Source organism: Hyperolius riggenbachi, chromosome 12 (genome assembly GCF_040937935.1).
Source record: "Hyperolius riggenbachi isolate aHypRig1 chromosome 12, aHypRig1.pri, whole genome shotgun sequence".
Classification (NCBI taxonomy): Eukaryota; Metazoa; Chordata; class Amphibia; order Anura; family Hyperoliidae; genus Hyperolius; species Hyperolius riggenbachi.
The window spans coordinates 52,958,444-52,978,438 of NC_090657.1; the positions used below are offsets into that span (position 1 = coordinate 52,958,444).

The 19,995-nt window shown below is 44.6% G+C and overlaps 1 protein-coding gene across 7 annotated transcripts in view; it reads right to left on the reverse strand.

The window, feature by feature from the left end:
* The window catches only part of CACNA1G (calcium voltage-gated channel subunit alpha1 G), a 654,443-nt gene that overhangs the window by 89,915 nt on the left and 544,533 nt on the right, over positions 1–19,995 (reverse strand). For all 7 annotated transcript variants that reach the window (XM_068263037.1, XM_068263036.1, XM_068263035.1 and 4 more), the window contains 6 exons: positions 17,757–17,825; positions 16,992–17,067; positions 15,962–16,146; positions 13,617–14,033; positions 5,458–5,558; positions 360–483 (listed from right to left, as the gene is read on the reverse strand). In XM_068263037.1, the coding sequence (XP_068119138.1) occupies positions 360–483; positions 5,458–5,558; positions 13,617–14,033; positions 15,962–16,146; positions 16,992–17,067; positions 17,757–17,825 (972 nt within the window). The remainder of the gene's footprint in view (positions 1–359; positions 484–5,457; positions 5,559–13,616; positions 14,034–15,961; positions 16,147–16,991; positions 17,068–17,756; positions 17,826–19,995) is intronic.

Here is a 19,995-nt window from a genome sequence, read left to right on the forward strand (position 1 = left end):
CCTCTACTCCCACCTACAGGGCAAATGGCGTAACTGTCAGGGATCCAAAAGACCCCGATATAAATGTTTTATAAAATAAGTTTTTTTTAATCCACTAAGTAAACAGATGGATTATTTATTTACTATTGAGAAGAGGAGTTTGTTCACAGGCTACTGGTCTTACATACAGGTCTGATATAGACTGATAAAATATATTTTATTTTTATTTTTTTCATAGCCATCAAAAGTTTGGGTGTGTTGGGAAAACTTCTTTTCAAGTTTTAAAGCCTGTGACAGCAGATGTCATCACTTATAGACTGTACTGTATATGGTGGTAAACACATCCGTTATGAGAGTAACAGTCTCTGGAAATTACTTACAGCACTTTGTGGTTCTATTTTTGGTCTCTCCATGGCAATAGTGATGCAGTTCAGAAAGATAATCACCAAAACGACATGATCAAACATCCTGTGGGTTATGATCTTATTGCACATCAAACGGAATCTGCGGGGAGAGAAAGAGCTGAGTACTTTCTGTTTAGCTGAACTTGGAAAACATCGGCTAAGCGGAGCTTGCTATAGGCAATAACGCTGGATTCTTCTGCATTTGTGTTTGTACATAAGCTCCATCTTTATGCCCCCCAATGCAGGGGCTTAACAATAACCTCTATCGTGGTGGGGCGGTCCTGGGGGCCAACGGGGCCCTGGTCCTGTGGCAAGGAGAGCCAGTGGCATCATACTTTACCTTCATCCAGCAAAGCATGTCCTCCTCACTCCTCTCTTTACTGTGGCCCTCATAAAATCTATCTTCATGTGGCTCCTGCTTCTATAGGTCATGTGACATGCATCAGGAGTCACAGGAAGATAGAATGTGAAGAGAGGAGTGAGGAGGACATGTTGTGCAGCGTCATAATTTACCTTCATCCAGTGGAGCAATATGTCGTCCTCACTCCTCTCTTCACTGTGGCCGCCGTACAATCTATCTTCATGTGGCTCCCGCCTCTGCATGTCACGTGACATGCATCAGGACTGGAGTCACAGGAAGATAGAATGTGAAGAGAGAAGGGAGGAGATGTAGTGAAGCGTCATATTTTACCTTCATCCAGCGGAACAATAAGTCCTCCTCACTCCTTTCTTCACTGTGACCCTCATACAATCTATCTTCATGTGGCTCCCGCCTCTGTATGTCACGTGACATGCATCAGTAGTCACAGGAAGACAGAATGTGAAGAGAGGAGTGAGGAGGAGATGTCATGCAGCATCACAGTTTTCCTTCAGCCAATCAAGCAATATGTCCTCCTCAATCCTCTCTTCACTGTAGTAACCATACAGTCTATCTTCACGTGGCTCCCATCTCTGCCTTTCACATGACATGCATCAAGAGTCACAGGAAGAACTCTTTGCTTTATAATTGGGTGGTGGAGGTGGTGGTGGTGGTGGTGGTGGTGGGGGGGTAGAAAGGTACACTAATGCAGTAATGTGCTGCCGTCTGTGTGTGGGGGATGGGGTCTCAGGGGGGCAGGACTGGCAGAGTTTTTCTGGGACGCCCACAGTGTTCAAGTAACGCCCATGCCTATATGGTGTATTTTTAAGCATCATGAAATAAGTTATAAAGTAAGTTCTCCTTTAAATGGTATAGGGTATGTTGTTCTCTCAGTTCTGTGCCGAATGACAAATGAAGCTATTGGAAATAAATGCTGGACATTTTGGGGCCATAAGTAACTGGGTGGACACACTAATCTCCTTTCAAAAATGAGTAAACTGCTTATACAGTAAACATTGTAAAGCTAGGTAAGCCCAGAGCTATGTTCATGCTAGATTCATATAAGTCAGTGAATTGTCTTCTTCTTGTGCCCCCTGCTTCCGTAATCACTGCTTGGAAAATTTATTTTTTAGCCAAGTCAAAGTTTCCGACAGAAGGAGGTAAGGGTTGCCACGATGTTCCCTACTAGCGCCCATCTCTTCCTTTAAGGGGAGGGAATGAGAAGGTGATAAAAGGGAACATCGCCATAAGTCCGCCTCTTCCTGTCTAAAAATGTGACTTTAACCAAAGTCAATTTTTTTAAAGCAGTGGTTACAGGGGAGGGGGGATGAGGAGAAGAACTACTATCATGATTTATTGTATTTATAAAACACTGGACAATAAATAAGGATACGTACATCGTTAACCAGGAGTGTTAGACAGGGACGTAGGTTATACCACATAGCACAAGGTTATACATGCAACGAGGGCCTAAGTTACATGTTAATGCCATTTTACAGAGACCCAGCTATTCAAGTCAGAGTTAGGCCATGGTAAGGGTGTGATTGGTGCGGTCGCAAAATGAAGGATGACACACAGGGAGGGGTATCCTGCCAAAGGCTTACATTCTAAAGGGAAGGGGCAACACACACAAGATGGAGCTGCGGAATAGGTACCCGGCTGAGAGAGGTGCGTTGGGGGAGCGTCGAGTCTGAGGAGGGGTGGGAAGGAGTTCCATACGGTGGAGAGCTCTTAAGGAGTCCTGCAAGCAAGTATGGGAGTGGGAAATGCGCGGGTCGGTAAGGCGGAGGTCATTGGAGGACCGGAGGGGGCGGATGGGTATAGATCTGTGAACAAGCCTTGAGAAGTAGGTAGGACAGGTTATATATGCACAGATTTAAGGCCAGGCACAGAGTCCTAAAACTGATCCTGAAACAGATAGTTAGCCAGTGTAGGGCTTTGCAGAAAGGAGATATGGAAGCAAAGCGGTGTGAACAATGGATGAATCTAGCTGTCGTATTCATGACTGATTGAAGGGTGGCCAGACAGAAGGGCACGGCAATAGTCTAAGTGGGAAATGATGAGGGCATGGATGAGAAGCTTGATAGTGTCCGGGGTCAGGAAGGGGCAGATGTTGGAGATGTTGCAGAGGTGGAAGTTGCAGGATCTGGTAACAATTTGGGTGTGGGGGCTGAAGGAGAGATCAGAATCCAGAGTGACACCCAGGCAGCGGTCATGGGAGGTAGGATGGATGGTCATGCTGTTGTGACGTGAATATCCGGGAGAAGTGGTGCAACGCGAGGCAGGAAAATCAGTTTTATCCACGTTAAGCTTCAGGAATCTGGCTGACATCCAGAAAGAGTTAGACAAGAGGCAGGAGGAGACATTGTCTATGGTGAAGGAAAAGAGATCAGGGGTATTGAGATACATCTGGGTTTAATTGGCATATAGGTGGTATTTAAAGCCCAGGGAGGAGATCATTTCACAGATGGAGGAGGTGTAAAATGAGAACAGTAGGGGGCCCAGAACCAGAACAGACAGCATACAGAGGTATGTGGATCCAGCAGGACCATACCTTTGTGCTTAGCTTAGGTAACCAAGAGTGAGGTATCCTTTAAGGCATGAGTGTCTTATCTCGTGTTTTGACAACCTCAGAGTCTTAGCAAGGACCCCTTTCTGGTTAATTCAGTTATCTCCTCTATACACTGATGCGATGCTATTTCTGAACACCAGAGGGAGACATTTATTATTAAAGCCACAGTGTATGGAGAGTATGGAGATGACAAGAGAAAAAAAATTTACCAGTTTATCATTGTTGACACATTAGGGGACGCAAATAAACAACATGACGCTCATTTTAGACAAGACAAATAACATTTATATGGCACTTTTCTCCTGGCGGACTCAAAGCGCTTGAAGTGCACCCACTAGGGGCACTCAGGAGGCAGTAGCGGTGTTGGGGAGTCTAGCCCAAGGACTCCTTACTGAATAGATGCAGAAGTGCTGAGACTGGAACCCAGGTCTCCCATATCAGAGGCAGAGCCCTTAACCATTACGCTTTCCAGTCACTCCACGATACATATTTTTCTATTGCACAAATGTTGATTTCAGCAATCTTGGAAAGCATATTAAACACAAGGGAAGAGCAGCATTGTAAGAATAATTGCAAGACATTATACAACTGCGGGGCAAATACAGTTTAATTTAACACACTTAGGCATTCACCTTTAAGACATCTAAATCTCATGTTAAAGGATACCAGAAGGGACATGTGACATGATGAAATAGACGTGTATGTACAGTGCCTAGCACACAAATAACTAGGCTGGGTTCCTTTTTTTCTTTCTCTGCCTGAAAGAGTTAAATATCAGGTATGTAAGTGGCTGACTCAGTCCTGACAGGAAGTGACTACAGTGTGAGCCTCACTGATAAGAAATTCCCCTTTTTTACCTCTTTCTTGCTCTCAGAAGTCATTTTCTGCTAGGAAAGGGTTTTAGAGTTGGAATTTCTTATCCGTGAGGGTCACACTGCAGTCACTTCCTGTCTGAGTTAGGACTGAGTCAGCCACTTACAAACCTGATATTTAACTCTTTCAGGCAGAGAAAGAAAAAAAGGAACACAGCATAGTTATTTGTGTGCTAGGCACTGTACATACACATGTCTATCTCATCATGTCACATGTCACTTTGTCACTTTGGGTATCCTTTAACAATGGCATGCCGGATTTCTGATCATTTGTCACTGTGTTTAGCTGCCTCTCTTACGCACCTTTAGCAAATCAAAATATACTTCACAGCACTTACAAGCATTGACCTCAGCTGTAAGCCATAATCATGAAAATTATAACAAATAAAGGCTTGAAATATCTCTGCTTTGTATGTAATGAGTCTATTTCATATATTAGTTTCACCTTTTAAAGGAGTACTGTAGAGGGGTAGGGGGGAAATAGTTGAACTTACCCGGGGCTTCTAATGGTCCCCCGCAAACATCCTGTGCCCGCGCAGCCATTTACCGATGCTCTGGTCCCGCCGCCAGTTCATTCCGGAATTTGCGACTTTAAAGTCAAAAACCACTGCACTTGCGCAGCTGCGTCCTCAGGAGTAGTCTCCCACTGGCGTCACCAGGAGTAGAGTGCACAAGAGCAGACCGCATTGTGCCTGCGCAATACTCTCCAGGTGACGTCAGCAGGAGCGAGGACACAGTGGTTTGTGATTTTAAAGTCGCAAATTCCAGAGGTGAACTGTCGGTGGGGACTGGAGAATCAGTGAGTAGCTGCGCGGCACAGGACGTCTATGGGGGACCATTAGAAGGACCAGGTAAGTTCAACTCTTTTTTCCACTATCCCCTTACAGGACAGTAAGTTGAATTACTCACATAAATGACCTTTTGCACGATATTCTAATTTTTGGAGTTTCACCAGTACACTCGACATTTACGGTATTCCTCTCTCATTACTTGCACAGCACTTACCAACATTGACCCATGGCCCCGCCCCTGAGGAGTTTGTAGGCAAATGCCCTTATCAAAGCTGCTGCGAAAAACAAAAGCAAGCTGAAGCAGATACCCTTTACCCTCCCAGTAGGTTTTCGGATTATGATCGGAAACTAGCCAACCCATGCAGATACAGTTCTAATGCTTATTACCCAGGAAGGGTCACAGAGCTGCAAGGCATGGATTTCAGCTGTTCATGCATGCTGACATTTGTAACTGTGCTTATATATTATGCGCTGTACATACTTGGAATAGGGAGGAAAGATGAAAAGGGACCACAGTTCTCTCTCTTTGCACCAAGCTGGCAGATGAGCCACAATATAAGCCTTCAGTCGTTCAGCCTTACTCTGAAACAAAAGAAAAGGCATCATAGCTACAAAAGGTACGTATAACATTACATCATCAAGATACAGAATAACAAATGCGCTGCTGTGTGTCCTCAATTTCTGATTGGGGGGGATGTAGACCAATCGCAGATGCATGAAGAAAGCTGCATGCAGTGCATTTTTGCTATTGACTAAAAAATGTAATGACACCAGTGGAAAAAGGGCACTAACATTACCATGTTAATCGCGGTGCCCATGTGATTGGAAAATCGCGTGTGATCCGGAAATTGGGGGAAAAGAGCCCTTAATCCTGCCTGAAAAAAAATCAGTTGGATCAGTTAAAACGTTATCATAATTGTAAAAAGCAGAACTAAAAAAAGCACTTACTTGCATTTGTGTAGGGAGAACACTACGCGGTGCACGGTCCAGAAAGACAAGACTCAGAACATTTACATATATCGCCCTTTTCTCCTGGCAGACTCAAAGCATCAGAGCTACAGCCACTAGGGTGACTAAGTGAGTAGACAGCAGCAGTGTTAGGGAGTCTTGTCCAAGGATTTCTTACTGAATAGGTGCTGCTGGCTTACTGAACAGGAAGAGCCGAGATTCAAACTCTGGTCTCCTGTGTAAGAGGCAGAGCCCTTCACCAGTACACTATCCAGCCTCACCAATCCGTGGCCGGCGTCAGTGTACAGAATCTTCTTGGCATGTGAGCTGAGAAATACTGCGAGTTGCTCTTCCACTCTGCCGACATCAAGTTTATGTATTTCAGAGTATACCCCCTCTCCCTTTCTCAGACCCACACGTTCTCCAAAGCACCGGTGGTCTTGGAGAGGAGTCTTTGTTCTGGACTGACCACCTTGTTGTGCGCTCTTTATACCAATGCTTACTTAGCACTTACTTTTACAAAGTTCTGAAGAGTTTTACACTTCTTAAAATAAATCTGTTAATAGCAAAATGTTAAACGTTAGATACTTACCTTAAGTCCCACCATGACTATTTTCTTCTTTGTGGCAACGCCCTTATCCATGTACGAGTACCTCCGTACTGCACATGCTCGAGCATGGTTAGTCGACCCCTAGTAGAACAAAGTGACTTTGTTCTACTGGGCCTCTGCCTAGTACAGATGTGCTTGTACTCAGACAGGAGAGCGCCCGCAAGAACATGTTCTACAAACCCTAGTTAAATATATTCAGAGGGACCCAGAGGTGGCACAGCGGGAACCAGGAGGATCCGGGAAGCCTTTAAATCAGGGATGTGGAACGCCAGTCCTCGACGGCCGAGGTCCTCACGCATTTTAGGCATGGCTCAAACTAATTGATGGGACTGAATCAGGAAAGGCGTTGTTCATCAAGTAGAACATTTCTCAGTCCATCCTAAACACCGGCATGGATATGACTCCCCAGGACTGGAGTTTGGCACTTGTGCTCTAGACTATCCACAGGCTTCCCTCTACTGATGTATTACATTTTATCATTGAAAATCCCGTCAGGTACACTTTAAAGCATTAAAACCACTATCCTAATATTGTGTAGGTCACCCTTGTATCACAAAAACATCTTTGATCCATGGAGAAAGAGAGTCTACAAGACCCCTGAAAGTGTCTTGTGGTATCTGGCTCAAGGTCAAGAATCCCTTTTTTGGTTCTCTACCATCATCGGCATTGCATAGGATCTCTTAAAGAGACTCTGTAACAAAATTTTAAGCCTTATTTCTTCTATCCTATAAGTTCCTATACCTGTTTTTTTTTTTGAACGTTTTATTGAATTTTTTCATTAAACAATGACCACTGAAATGATCTTCACAGTGAAGATATAGTACAAGTCAAACAGAATTTATAACTCAACCCCCTTCCCCCTCCCCCCCTTATCCTTTTCTACACTCCTCCCCCCCCCCCCCCCCCCCCCCCCCCGGGTCACTCCTGCTTAGCTAGATTAGTCAAGTAGGACCTCTCCCAAGGCCCAAAGGTTAGGGTCTTATGTCCATTCTCCATTTGGATAGGTCATGCTCTTAGTTTCAGTCTGCCTAGAGAGCCAGATAGATCCGCCTTCACATACCATGAGGAGTACTTAAAGGGCTGCACTAGTCGTTGTAGATCTGGGTCTGACATTGTGAGCAATAAGAAAGGTTTCCATCCCTTGAAGAATCTTTTCGTCCCTTTATCCATGTTCATAGTTGCATCCAGTTTTTCCATCAACATTAAATGTCTTAGTTCCTCCTGCGCATCCCACAAGGTGGGAGGTGTTGAGTATATTCACCTGTTAAAGATTGATTTACGTGCTGCTAACATTGTGATGTGTACAATGTCTTGTGTGTGCCTGGATTGATCCGATGCATTTTCTACAGGGGCTGCATTGAATAGAAGCAGAAGGGGTTCTTTTATTATGGTGCAATTTCCCAGCTTACTTGCAAAGGTGCAAATCGTGTCCCAAAAAGTTTGGATTGGAGGACAGTCCCAGATGCAATGAACCATGTTAGCTTGAGGTTGTTGGCATTTGGGGCAATGGTCTATGTACCCCGGTCTTGGGGTCTTATAAATTAAATTGAAGGCATACTTCGCTTTATATATCATTAGTAGGTGGGATTCCCTCCATTTCTCACTTATCACCACCCTTCTCATGGAATTATTGCCCTCTAGTATCATTTTCTCTAGGTTGGGGGTCTGGAATGTTTTCGACCAACTGCTCATATTATGAACTGCTTTCTCCTCCATCCCAATTGTTGCAATAGATCTCTGGATCTCCGACAAAGACAGCCTCTCCCCTCTTGGCTTTAGGAAAAGGTCAAATGGTAAGATATCAGCTATTGAAGCTATGTTTTGTAGATTAGTTCTAACATAAGAGCAAATTTGATTATATATGAGGAAATCAGTTCTTGGGATACCATAATTTTGCGATAGTTCCCTCAGAGTTGAGAGTCTATGTTCCCGGAGATCCAGCAGATTGCCAAATTTTGTAATCCCCTTATCCGCCCAGACTATATAATGTTCATGTAGAGAACCTGGCTTAAATCCCGGATTCCCTCCTACGGGCATGTATTTTGATATCTTCCAAGGAAGGTGAAATAGTTTACGTATTTCTCTCCAGGTTAGCAGGGTATCTCTATATATTACATTATATTTAAGTCGGACTGGCAAGCAAGACCAGTTCGCATGTAGGAGATCCGTTAGCTCCCAAGGCACGGCTACACATTTCTCTAGCTCTATATTTGAGAAATGTCCTGTGTTCGCAATCCAGTCCCTAACATGTCGGAACATGCAGGCTAGGTTGTATTTCCTAATATTTGGAACACTCTGACAAGGTTACAACTCCCAAAAGAGATGGGGGGTCTGACATATGCGCGTTTGTTTCCCCCTCCACAAGAATTTAGTGAATGCGGAGTTAAGGGCTCTAACATCTTTGTGTTTTAACAATAGAGGGATAACCTGCATAGGGTAGAGTAACCTCCCAAAACTAATCATTTTGACCAGCGCTGCTCTCCCAACGACTCCCAGTGGGATCTCTTTCCAGTTCTGCACCTGTTCAACTACCGACTTTATGAGTGGGGAAAAGTTGCGGGTATAGAGTGAGCTTGGATCCCTACCAATATCTAATTCTAAATAGCTTATCTTTTCTTTTGCTACTTGTAGACCTAGACCACTGACTGAAACATGATCTGCATACTTTGAGAGCAATAATAATTCAGACTTTGATGTGTTTATTTTAAATCCTGAGTGATGGCCTATTTCCTGAATGATTTCCAAGGCCCTCAGGAGCTGTTGGGCTGGGTCTGACAAGAAAAGGAGGAGGTCGTCTGCAAATAGAGTCTGCACTACTTTCATGTGACCAATGCGTATACCTTCCAGCTTATTATGTAATACTATCCCTGTTCTAATGCGGCCTGTCTAACTGCAGCCTTTCCTACTTGCACTGTCTCTGAAATAAATCTTATCTCCTTTCCTCTGTCATGTCTGTGGGGCTGAGGCTGGAATGTGTGGAATGTGCAGCACTGCTTGTCATTGGCAGAAGCTTTACACACCCCCTGCAAGCTCTGCATGAGTCACACAGTAAGCTAGTTCTCAGCCTATCATACTCTGGTTAGAAGCCAGTCTTTTGTTTGCAAACACTGCCTAAAACTGTTAATTACAAGCCAGGATTGCAGCAGGGAGTGGCAGAAACAGCACAGAGGGGCACAGGAGAAAATAAGGAATAGAATGGTATGCTTTTTAATGTAAGAATAATAGAGTACAGATTCTCTTTAAAGCAGCAGGGGCAGCTATACTATCCTAGGAAAAAAAAATTGATTTCAATGAATTGTATATAGTAAATAAAGAGAAAACTGTTCCAGGCATTTTCCATCTTTACTGCCTTTGACCGAAGCCAATCCTGATGTAATTTCATCCCTTATTCTTTTTTATCTCCTGCCTAAAATGTTGTATGCTTTGCCAGCCCTCCTCCCCACTGAGCTCTGTAATAAAACTGCACTGTCCTATCTAGCTTTCTCTGTAAACACATGTGAGCACAGCATAGACTGTATTTCAGCAGCTTCTGCAGAGGGGTGAGGTGCATTTCACTTCTTAGCCTCATGTCACACTGAACTGCCCTCAGCCAATCAGTGAGGAGCAGGAATGTGGGAGGGGAAATGACAAGCTTCCCTCTCCTCAGCAATGTACAAAAAAAGAGCCAGGCTGACTGAGATAAGATTCATTATAGCAGACACGTTTAGGATTATATTGGAATGCTTGCAATGCAGGGTCAGGATGTAGACTACATAATAAAAACAGAGCAGCTGGTAAATGGAATTTGATTTTATGGCTGACAATCCCGCTTTAAAGGAATGCTGCAGAATCAAGAGAACTTTTATACCAGCCACCATTATGTCAGGACTCTGGCAGATAAATGCTACTTTGACAGTTTTGTTCTGACTTTTTAATGTTTTGGCTGATCAGTCACATCCTGTTCCCGTGTCTGAAGATCACAAAACACAATACTTTAGGATGAGATAAAGGAGTGGGAGAGAAAGGGAAGGAGAGATTGATGAGAAGTGGGAGTGAGATTTTATCAGGGCCGCTGCCATACACAGGTCAGTGACCCTATTATAGATGGTGCTATTATCAATTAAGCTTACTGATGACTTTAGTGGTTGTGGGAATTCAGGGTTCTGTGGGAGATTAAGAGAGTACATACTGTCCGGCCCATAATGGATTTGTAGTCATGCGATTCTCTGTAATCGATCCAGAGAGCCCACCGAGCATCAAATATGTCATACATTCCGCTCCGCATGTCTCATTTTGTCCCTACCGCATGGCTTTGTTAATTGGCAAACACCGGTGGGGGATAGAGACCATAGAACGAGGGCTTTCTCTAAGTATGGAATATGACTTTTTGGCGGCGTTAAGAAGGACGAGGATTATCTTTATTTCATGCTGACTTACAAAAAGATTACACTAATGGAATAATTATCCGTGGGTTAAATAGTGGATTTTTCCATTTATACCTTGGAAATATCCTTGCCGTTTGTTTCCAAATGCCAAACGTATAAGAGGTCCCTGACACCCCCTCAGCCTCTCTAGTACAGCAACGAAAAAAATCAGAACGTAGTTTTAACCCCACTTAACCTCCATAGTGGTATGATTACGTTCTAAAAGCGGTGCAATTTTTTCACACGCTTTTAAACCCTAAGGGTTCGTTCACACTAAGGGCGTTTTTGCCCTTTTTTCAAACGCTGGCGATTATAAAAATCATCCTAAGAACGCTTGTGCAATGATTCCCTACGAGAGAGTTCACATTGAGCGGTTTGTTTTTTCCGATCCGTTCAGATAAGCGGTGCATGGGCCATTTTTAAAGGTGAGTTCGCCTCAATGGAAGGTATAGGAAAAACACAAAACGCTCACAAAATCGGTTTGTGCATGGATTGCGTGAGTGTTTTTAAGAATAAATACAATGAGCTCGATTCAGTAAACGGTGCTAACCCAGTTAGCACGCCTAAACACTTTGGGCGTGTAAATTAGGGTGCTAACTAGGTTAGCACCATTTTCCAAATCAGTCAGCGCGCAAAGACCCGCGCAAAGTCCGGCGCGAAACGTCGCATCACGATGGCCTTATAACGTCGAATTGGATGCGACTTTAACGTTGCATGCATTCGACTTTAACGTCGCATGCGACGTTATAGGGCCATTATGTGCGACATTTTCATCACACCGCGATGCGACATTTGTGTTTCACGCGCGTTTTATTGCGCGAACAGCTGGTTTAGGCGTGAAGAGGCATGCTAAGTAGGCGTGCTAACACTTAGCACCGTTTACTGAATCGAGCCCATTGTATTTATTCTTTTCTAGGTCAAACAGTTCAATTTCTGACTTGCGTCAGGGAGTGAATTACAAAACCGCTTGGGAAAAATGCTTATAAAACCGCTTAGCACAAAAACGAATCGCTCACCCAAACGCCGGGAATCGAGAAAAAAGAGGCATCAAAAACCGCCCAACTCTAACGGCCACGTGTGCGGAACGCAATGTGAATAAGGCCTAAAAGCAGGAAAAAAATCATGCCACTAGAGAGATCTGCAGCAACCTAGCACATTACTCACCTACCCTGGATCCAGCACTGCACTTCTCCCTCCGTCCACCTCCCTACCCCTATAGTGAGATTGCCACCATTACGTCAAACAGTGAACTCACCCGAGGGATAGAGAGCCTCCGAGGACCGGATGAAGAATGGCTTCCAGCATCTGGATCCCAGGGGAGGTGAGTTACAAACGCTGCCATGCTGTGCTGTTTATCCATACCTCCCAGTGGCTATCCCAAGTCAGGCTCAGAGTTACCGCTCTAAGCTGCGGATTTCCAGCCTGAGCCTGACTCTGGGTTACCGCTAAGGAGGTTAAAGGACACCCGAAGAGAGAGTGATATGGAGGCTGCCATATTTATTACTCTTTAAATAATGCAAGTTGCCTGGCTGACCTGCTGATGCTCTGCCTCTAATGCTTTTAGCTATAGACCCTGAACAAGCTTGTTTCAGGTGTGTAAGATACCACTGATACCAGAAAGATCTGCAGGACTGCCAGGCGCCTGGTAGAATTTAAAAGAAAATAATTATGGCAACCACCATAGCCCTCTCACTTAAAGCAACACTGAAGCCACTTTAAAAACTTTTACCTGTTATTTAGCTTAAGGAATATGGCCAGTGCTAAAATTCTGCATTCCCGTGGCAGAACAACAGTTATAAACGCCCTAATCCTGGGGCAAAAACCCAGAACTTTCAAAGTTGTGAATTGTGCTGCCTGGGGAGGCAGAGCTTAGCGCTGTAGCTCTGCCCGGCTTCTGTCGGCTCTGTCGGGCTGAGGCAGTCAGGCTGGAATGTGCTGTGCTGCTTGTGATTGGATAGAAGCTATACACACCCTCTCCAGGCCCCATGCACACTCTGTATGACTCACACACTAAGCTACTCTCAGCCTATCACTTGCTATGTCTTTTGTTTGTAAACACTGCATAAAACTGGCAATTACAAGCTGGGAGTGGCAGAAACCGCACAGAGGGGCCCAGGAGAACATTTATTTATTTTTATTTATTTGTTGTATTTATAAAGCGCCAACATATTACGCAGCGCTGGACATTAATTTAGGTTACAGACAATGAATAGAATGGTATGCTTTTTATTGTATGATTTAAAGAGAATCTGTAATCTAAAATTCTAAGATGAAAAATTATCTTCAAGAAGAAAACTGAAGAAAAAGTAAATTGCGTATGGCCTTCTGCCTTTAATCTCCCCCGAGAGTTAGAGTATGGCCCTTTGCCTTTAATCTCCCCTGAGAGTTAGAGATAGTCCTTTAGTGTGTGAAGATTTGTTAAATGCTACTTGGAATAATAAGCTGCACCAGAAATGTAATTTGCAGAATTTTCAGAAAGCAAGATGGCTGTCCCCATGGAACAGAGACAGCACATTAATCCAGCAAGGTGCAATGACATGGTGCACTAGTAAAGTAATATTATATAAGTAGGTACAACATGTCATGGGTGAGATCGATAGTAGGAACATTTTCCTCTGGGTTTTTCCAACCAAAACCTCAGCTTGCATGTAATTCCCTTAGCCAGTGTCACGCACTTACCATGTTGACATCATCATCGATATTACTGCTGTAGTCAACTTTGGGGTCCTCCATGTGGTGTTGAGGGGACATGGTGGGGAGAACTGATTTGCCGTTGCAGCCCTGGTAATCCACAGGAAGACTGTGCTTGTTCTGCAGCGCATAGGCATAAGGGACATGTAAAGTGTCCAAGGCCTCCCTCTTGCCCACCAGTTCCATCACATTACAGGAAGAGCCTTTTCGGCTGGACCCTTCTTCATCCGACGTCTCCCCCTCCGAGCTCTCCTTCCCATCTGCGGCCAGCAAGGACTTGTGTTCCCCACTCTGCACGTGTCTCTTGATGCTGGAGGCTCTCCCGATGCTGTTCCAGCTAGACCGACGGCTGTTCCAGCTACACACCGCCCCCCAGGAGCTATGGGGGGAATTACGTGCACTTGCCTGGAAGAAAAAACAGATAATCCATTATTATTATTCATGCAACTGTAGCTAGCTATACACAGACTGAAGTCCGGACGCAGTCTAAATATCTGTATGCTCCGCTCTTTTATCCCCCTTCTAGTTCGCTCTACCTAATAAGAGTAATGTCCCTCAAAACACCCTCATATGTACTGGTGGGATCTGAAGCGGAAACAAAAATTATGATATAATGAATATTATGTGTAGTATGCATAATTACTAGAACATTAATAGCAAAGAAAATATTCTCATATTTTTATTTTCAGTTATATAGTTTTTTTTATATAACATTGCATCATTCTCAAATATTTGCAGTTTACACACTACTCCGCATTCTAAATGATTTTACAGAGCAGGCCAGTGAACTTTTGAACACTTCTCTGTAGAGAAAAAGAAAATAAATTTACAGACACTTGAGATAATAAGCTTCAGAAGACAGAGCTCTCTGCGACTTTGAAAGTCGTGGAGCTCAATGGCTCTTTTGCGGCTGGAGTTTCTTAACTCTTTCTGAACTGGAAACAATATTAGACTTATGTCTTTGCTCCTAATGTTTTATTTCTTAGCTGTACTACACATACAAATCATATCATCATTTTTGTTCGTTTCAGTGTCTCTTTAAGGGTCCAATGACCCCAAAGCAGGTGGTTTCAGCGTACATCGCTCAGCGCCGAGCAACAAAACTAGGTGCCACCATGGCAGTAATGTAATACTGCGTGGGTCGCTTAAGGGTAAATTGGGGGTCCAGAATTACTCCCCCTGCCGAGTTGCTACGACTCAGAGGAGGTATAGTATTTAACGCCGCCGGCAGTGGGAGCTGGAAAAGCTGAGGAAATCCACTTGCTGGCCAAGCAGCAGTAATCAGGTGTTGCTGCTCACAGTGACGACTTGCTGCAGGTTTCTATTGGGAGTGATAACACAAGGTTGCTTCTGCTTGGCCAGCAGGTGGATTTCCCCATTTTTTCCATCTCCCAGTCCGACACTGTTCGCCGGGGATTCGAGAGGCAGCAGGGTGAGCCGTCATTTGGCTTACCCCGTGCCCAGCTCACCAGCAGCATAACTATACGTATACCAGTGACCCCCTTCTGATCAAATGGACTGTGCTGCTCTAAGATGCACCATACAGGATTTTGACTTTCAGAAACCACATCCCCATCTTCAGGCCTTTCCTCGTTCCAAAGGTGAATACTGAAGGTTAGCTGAGTGGTAGGCCAGACACAAGCCCCCCCACAACCCACTGGGCCAAATGCCATCCTGTCTTGCATACATACTGTGCTGTATCAAGAATAAGAGTGTGGGCAAATGGCTTACATATCCATAGGGAGGGTGGAGGAATGGCAGAATGCACTTCGGGTAAAAACGTAACAAAACAGTGTTTGTTGTCCTTTGACTTACCAAAAGATAACCGGTGGACAGAGGCCCCCTAAAAAATAAAATATATAAAAAAAATTGTAAAAAGAAGAAGAGAGGTTGGCTTACCTCTCCCAATGAAACAGCCAGTCGTGTATCGACTTATAGAAAATGTTATTGAACAATAAATAGACAACGCATCTCGCAGGTTCACACTGCTTCTTCAGGTCAATAAGAAACGCCTTGTCTTTTCACTGTGCAATAAAACTTTCTATTAGTTGTTACACGGCTGGTTCCCATCAGGAGAGTAACGCCAACCTCTTCCTCTACTTTTGATGTATTTGATGTTTTTGAGCATCAGGGGTGGATATCCCAACCCGAACTGAAGCAGGAATCTTCCCTATGCATTAAGAAGTGGCAGCAGACTGCAGTCGATAGCAACTAGAAAAGTGGGAGTACAACATATAAGGTGTTATTAGCCGTTTGCACTATTGGCTTCTCGTTTCCTCTCTTTGTGTTTTTCTGGTTTCCTGGAATCTCTGTGACTACCAATCAAGTCTTACCATGGATTTCCCATCCCCGGCGTATGGAATCTCTGAAACGTTGCTCCCTCTCCTGGACTCGCAGGCCATGGGAATATCTCCATACAGGCTGTTTTTGGGCACTGGCATGGGAGTGGCAGCTGTGTGGATGATGAGGGGTGGTTGCAGATTCGCCTTCATCTCTGGTAATCCATGGATTGGGGTGACTACAAGAAAAACCCGCAAAGCATTATTGAAGATTAGCTTCAAAATGTTTAAAGGGAAGGTCCAAGCAAAATAAAAAAATGAGTTTCACTTACCTGGGGCTTCTACCAGCCCCATGCAGCCATCCTGTGCCCTCGTAGTCACTCACTGCTGCTCCAGTCCCCCGCTGGCAGCTTGCCGACCTCGGAGGTCGGCGGGCCGCATTGCGTACATTTTTACGCATTCCAGCTAGTGCAGGAACATTAACACATCCATTTTTACGCATTACAGATTCAATGCGTAAAAATGTACATATTGAACCAGTAATGCGTAAAAATGTATGTGTTAATGTTCCTGCACTGGCGGGAATGCGTAAAAATGTACGCAATGCGTCCCGCCGACCTCCGAGGTTGGCAAGCTGCCAGCGGGGGACTGGCGCAGCAGTGAGTGACTACGAGGGCACAGGATGGCTGCATGGGGCTGGTAGAAGCCCCAGGTAAGTGAAACGCATTTTTTTATTTTGCTTGGACCTTCCCTTTAATAGGATAAAAGCATCTAAAAAGAATCATGATATATTGTAATAGGAGTAGAGAGCAAGGAAAATCCTTTTTATTTTTTAGCTTTAGATTGCTTTGTGTCTCTGATGGGAAGAGGTGTCTCCAAGTTCCATCCCTCCAAGCGCTGCTATAGGGATAAAATGCCCGCTGAATGAAGGGAGGGTAGAAATCTTAGGGGTGCGGATAATAAACTTGTTATGTATGCAAGTTTATTATCTGCACCCCCTATTTACTGTTCAGTGCTTCATAATATGTCAGTGCTTTATAAAGAAAAGACAATAATACTGGAAAACAATAATGTTTTTACTCACAGGAGACATTGGAGAGACTCTTGTGCATTCCACATTCATCTGGAGCGCTCTCTGAGCCAGACAAGGAGCCACCACCCTGCAATGATACGAGATAAGCCATTGTAACCCTCCGTAAGCAATTTCCCGCTGACAGCCACTTCCTGCAGACAGCCACTTCCTGCTGACAGCCACTTCCTGCTGACAGCCACTTCCTGCTGACAGCCACTCACATCCCAACCGGAGGATCATCTACCAAGAATCATATAACAAATGTGGCCACCATCACACCTGGGAGGGGTAGCCCCTGTACTCGAAGGAGGGAGGGAAAGATGTTAGAGCACCGTAACAGCCCTGGGAAACTCGGCAGCTGCAGAGGCAGCTTCTGCTATAGTTACACCTCTGTATCAGGGGTGTCGAGCTCCAGTCCTCAAGGGCCGAGGTCCTCACACATTTTGGGCAAAGCTTAAATGAATTGCCGGAACTGAAAGGTGTGGTCCATCAAGTAGAAGACATTTCTCCATTTCTCAGTCCAGCCTAAACACTGGCATGGATCTGGCCCTCAATGACTGGAGTTTGGCACCCGTGGTATATACTATTACATTTCTTCTGGAATCTCACAATGCTAATTCAATCTCAATGCTACGGAGGAAGACCTCCTGCTCTAGGGTCAAGTCAATTTTATTAATGCGTCTGATATTGAATTTACAATGATCATACTTGCTGTTTTATTACATCAGCTCAGCCTCTTTGGCTTGAAAGCCTTCAAAAAAACGTAATTCTACTTACCATAATGGACTCCACAGGTAGGTGGATACAACTTAAGTGAGCACTCATGTCTTCTCTCTTTGCTACTTCCTGAAAAAAATCCAAAAACAGGATATTATAATTAAACGCCTCTTCATAAAGTTGTTGGTCACCACATGAAATACTTTTGTAGAGTTTAAAGATAAGTAATGAAAAGAGCCTACATATATGAGGTCTTTTCTACACCTCAGTGACTATCTGTTGAGTTTAACCACTTAACGACCAGCCAACGCCGATAGGCGGCGGCTGGTCACATGTGGATTTCCATGGAAACGGCCCTTTCCTGTCAGTTTACGGCGGGGGTCTCCGTGAACAGCCTGCGAGCCTCCGATCGCGGATCGCAGGCTAAATGTAAACACCCAGGGAAGAAATCCCGCATAGCATAAAACCTTCACAATTTCTTGCCAACAATTGCATAAAAACATGCGTACCAGATAGAAGATAGTCAGCGCTTATCTGTTGGTGCCAGCCACCGCCGTGGTCGGATCCCGCTGCACACTCACAGTCCCTGCTATCCACACTTCCTTGTTGCGTCCCATGTGACTCCCACGGAACCTAGGAGTCACGTGGGACGCAACAAGGAAGCGAGGATAGCAGGGACTGTGAGTGTGTAGCGGGATCCGACCACGGCGGTGGCTGGCACCAACAGATAAGCGCTGACTATCTTCTATATGGTACGCATGTTTTTATGCAATTGTTGGCAATAAATTGTGAAGGTTTTATGCTATGCAAGTCCCGCCTTCGCATTTTTAAAAGGCTGATTTTAAAGTGCTGTGCCCAGATTGGAGGGCTGATACGCAGAGATACAAGAAGGGATCTGGTCAGTGTGACCCACTAAGGGGGCGTATATCCCCCCAAGCTTAGTGTTTATGGTGGAGATCTCTCACTGTAGTCCCTTTTTCTGGAGTGAATCACTGGGTGGTTCAGGTATACAGTACTGTGCTATATAACGTTTATTTTACAGGGTGATCTTATCTTTTACTTGGAGGCAAGTAGGATATGAGGATTTTGATCGCGGCTTCTTTCTGGATCTGGATTGTGACTGGAGAATATGTGTGTTCTTGCGGAGCCTGCGTATCCCCTATATATTGGTGAAATCTGCATTTATCTTTAAATACCTGTGCTGTGGAGCGCTAGCCTTTACCAATAGGTACTTCCTGTAGGTTAGGAAACCTTGATGATTATTTGTAGGATGCCAAAACTCTGTGAATGTCTGTGGGCTACCAAACCTTAATGACTGTCTTTAGGGTACCAGACTTTAGTGAATGTCTGTAGGGTACAGGGTGCCAACTCTGCATACACACAGTCCTGATCATTTCTGTTACAGGTGTCCTTCAACATCACTACCCCACCGATAAACAAGACTACTAGCTAGGGAGTGGGGCAAAGTTCCGCACAGGAGTGCTAGAAGTTTGGGGTAGGCGTCAGGTGAAGTCATGCTCCACGATGGTCTAGAGTGCTGCATCTTTTGCAGTTACAGATCCTCTCAATCTCACTACGGTAAGCATGTTCTCCATTTCCGTTGACGAGGCCGATGATTGTTGTGTCATCTGAAAATGTAATGACCTTAACGGAGCTCATGGAGCACCCATGTTGGTAGTTCTCTTGCTGGAGAGGCAGTTGCCTAGCTTAACCTGTTGCGTTCTATGTATTTATTGGTTGGTTGCTACCATCAGCAACCTCATCTTGTCAGTACACTTCCTTATCTCCTTCCAACTTTTACTGCACCATTTGGGATCCTGTTGTCCTTGTGCTTTTTAAGGCGACGTCCTGTTTTGCTTCTCCCTTGTGATGTTGGGAGGAGATGCCAGGATGAAGGGAGGGAGATGTACCATCATTCATGGAGTTGAGGGCCCTAATAGGTATTTGGGGGGCTCGACTTGCTGGAAAAGCAAAAGGGAGGAGGGGGGAAAATTCCCATCAGCGATCTACATTACTTTGATAGAGAAGTAAAATCCACACATTGACGTTATTATGACAACTGCGTCTGGGAGTTCATCTTGACAGAAAATTTAGTTTTTATGAACTATGATGAAGAAAAACAAGCAGAAATGTCATGGCAGGGAATGATGAATCCGGTAAGCAGTGGTCCTTGTTGTTCTGACAGAGTGTTACTGTCCATGGGGGAGGCTGCGGCTGGCTTTCCACGCACTCAGCACAAAATCTTTCCCCACTTGGTGAAAAACAGGACTTAAGCAGCGTGAGTGTGAAAGAAAACAGA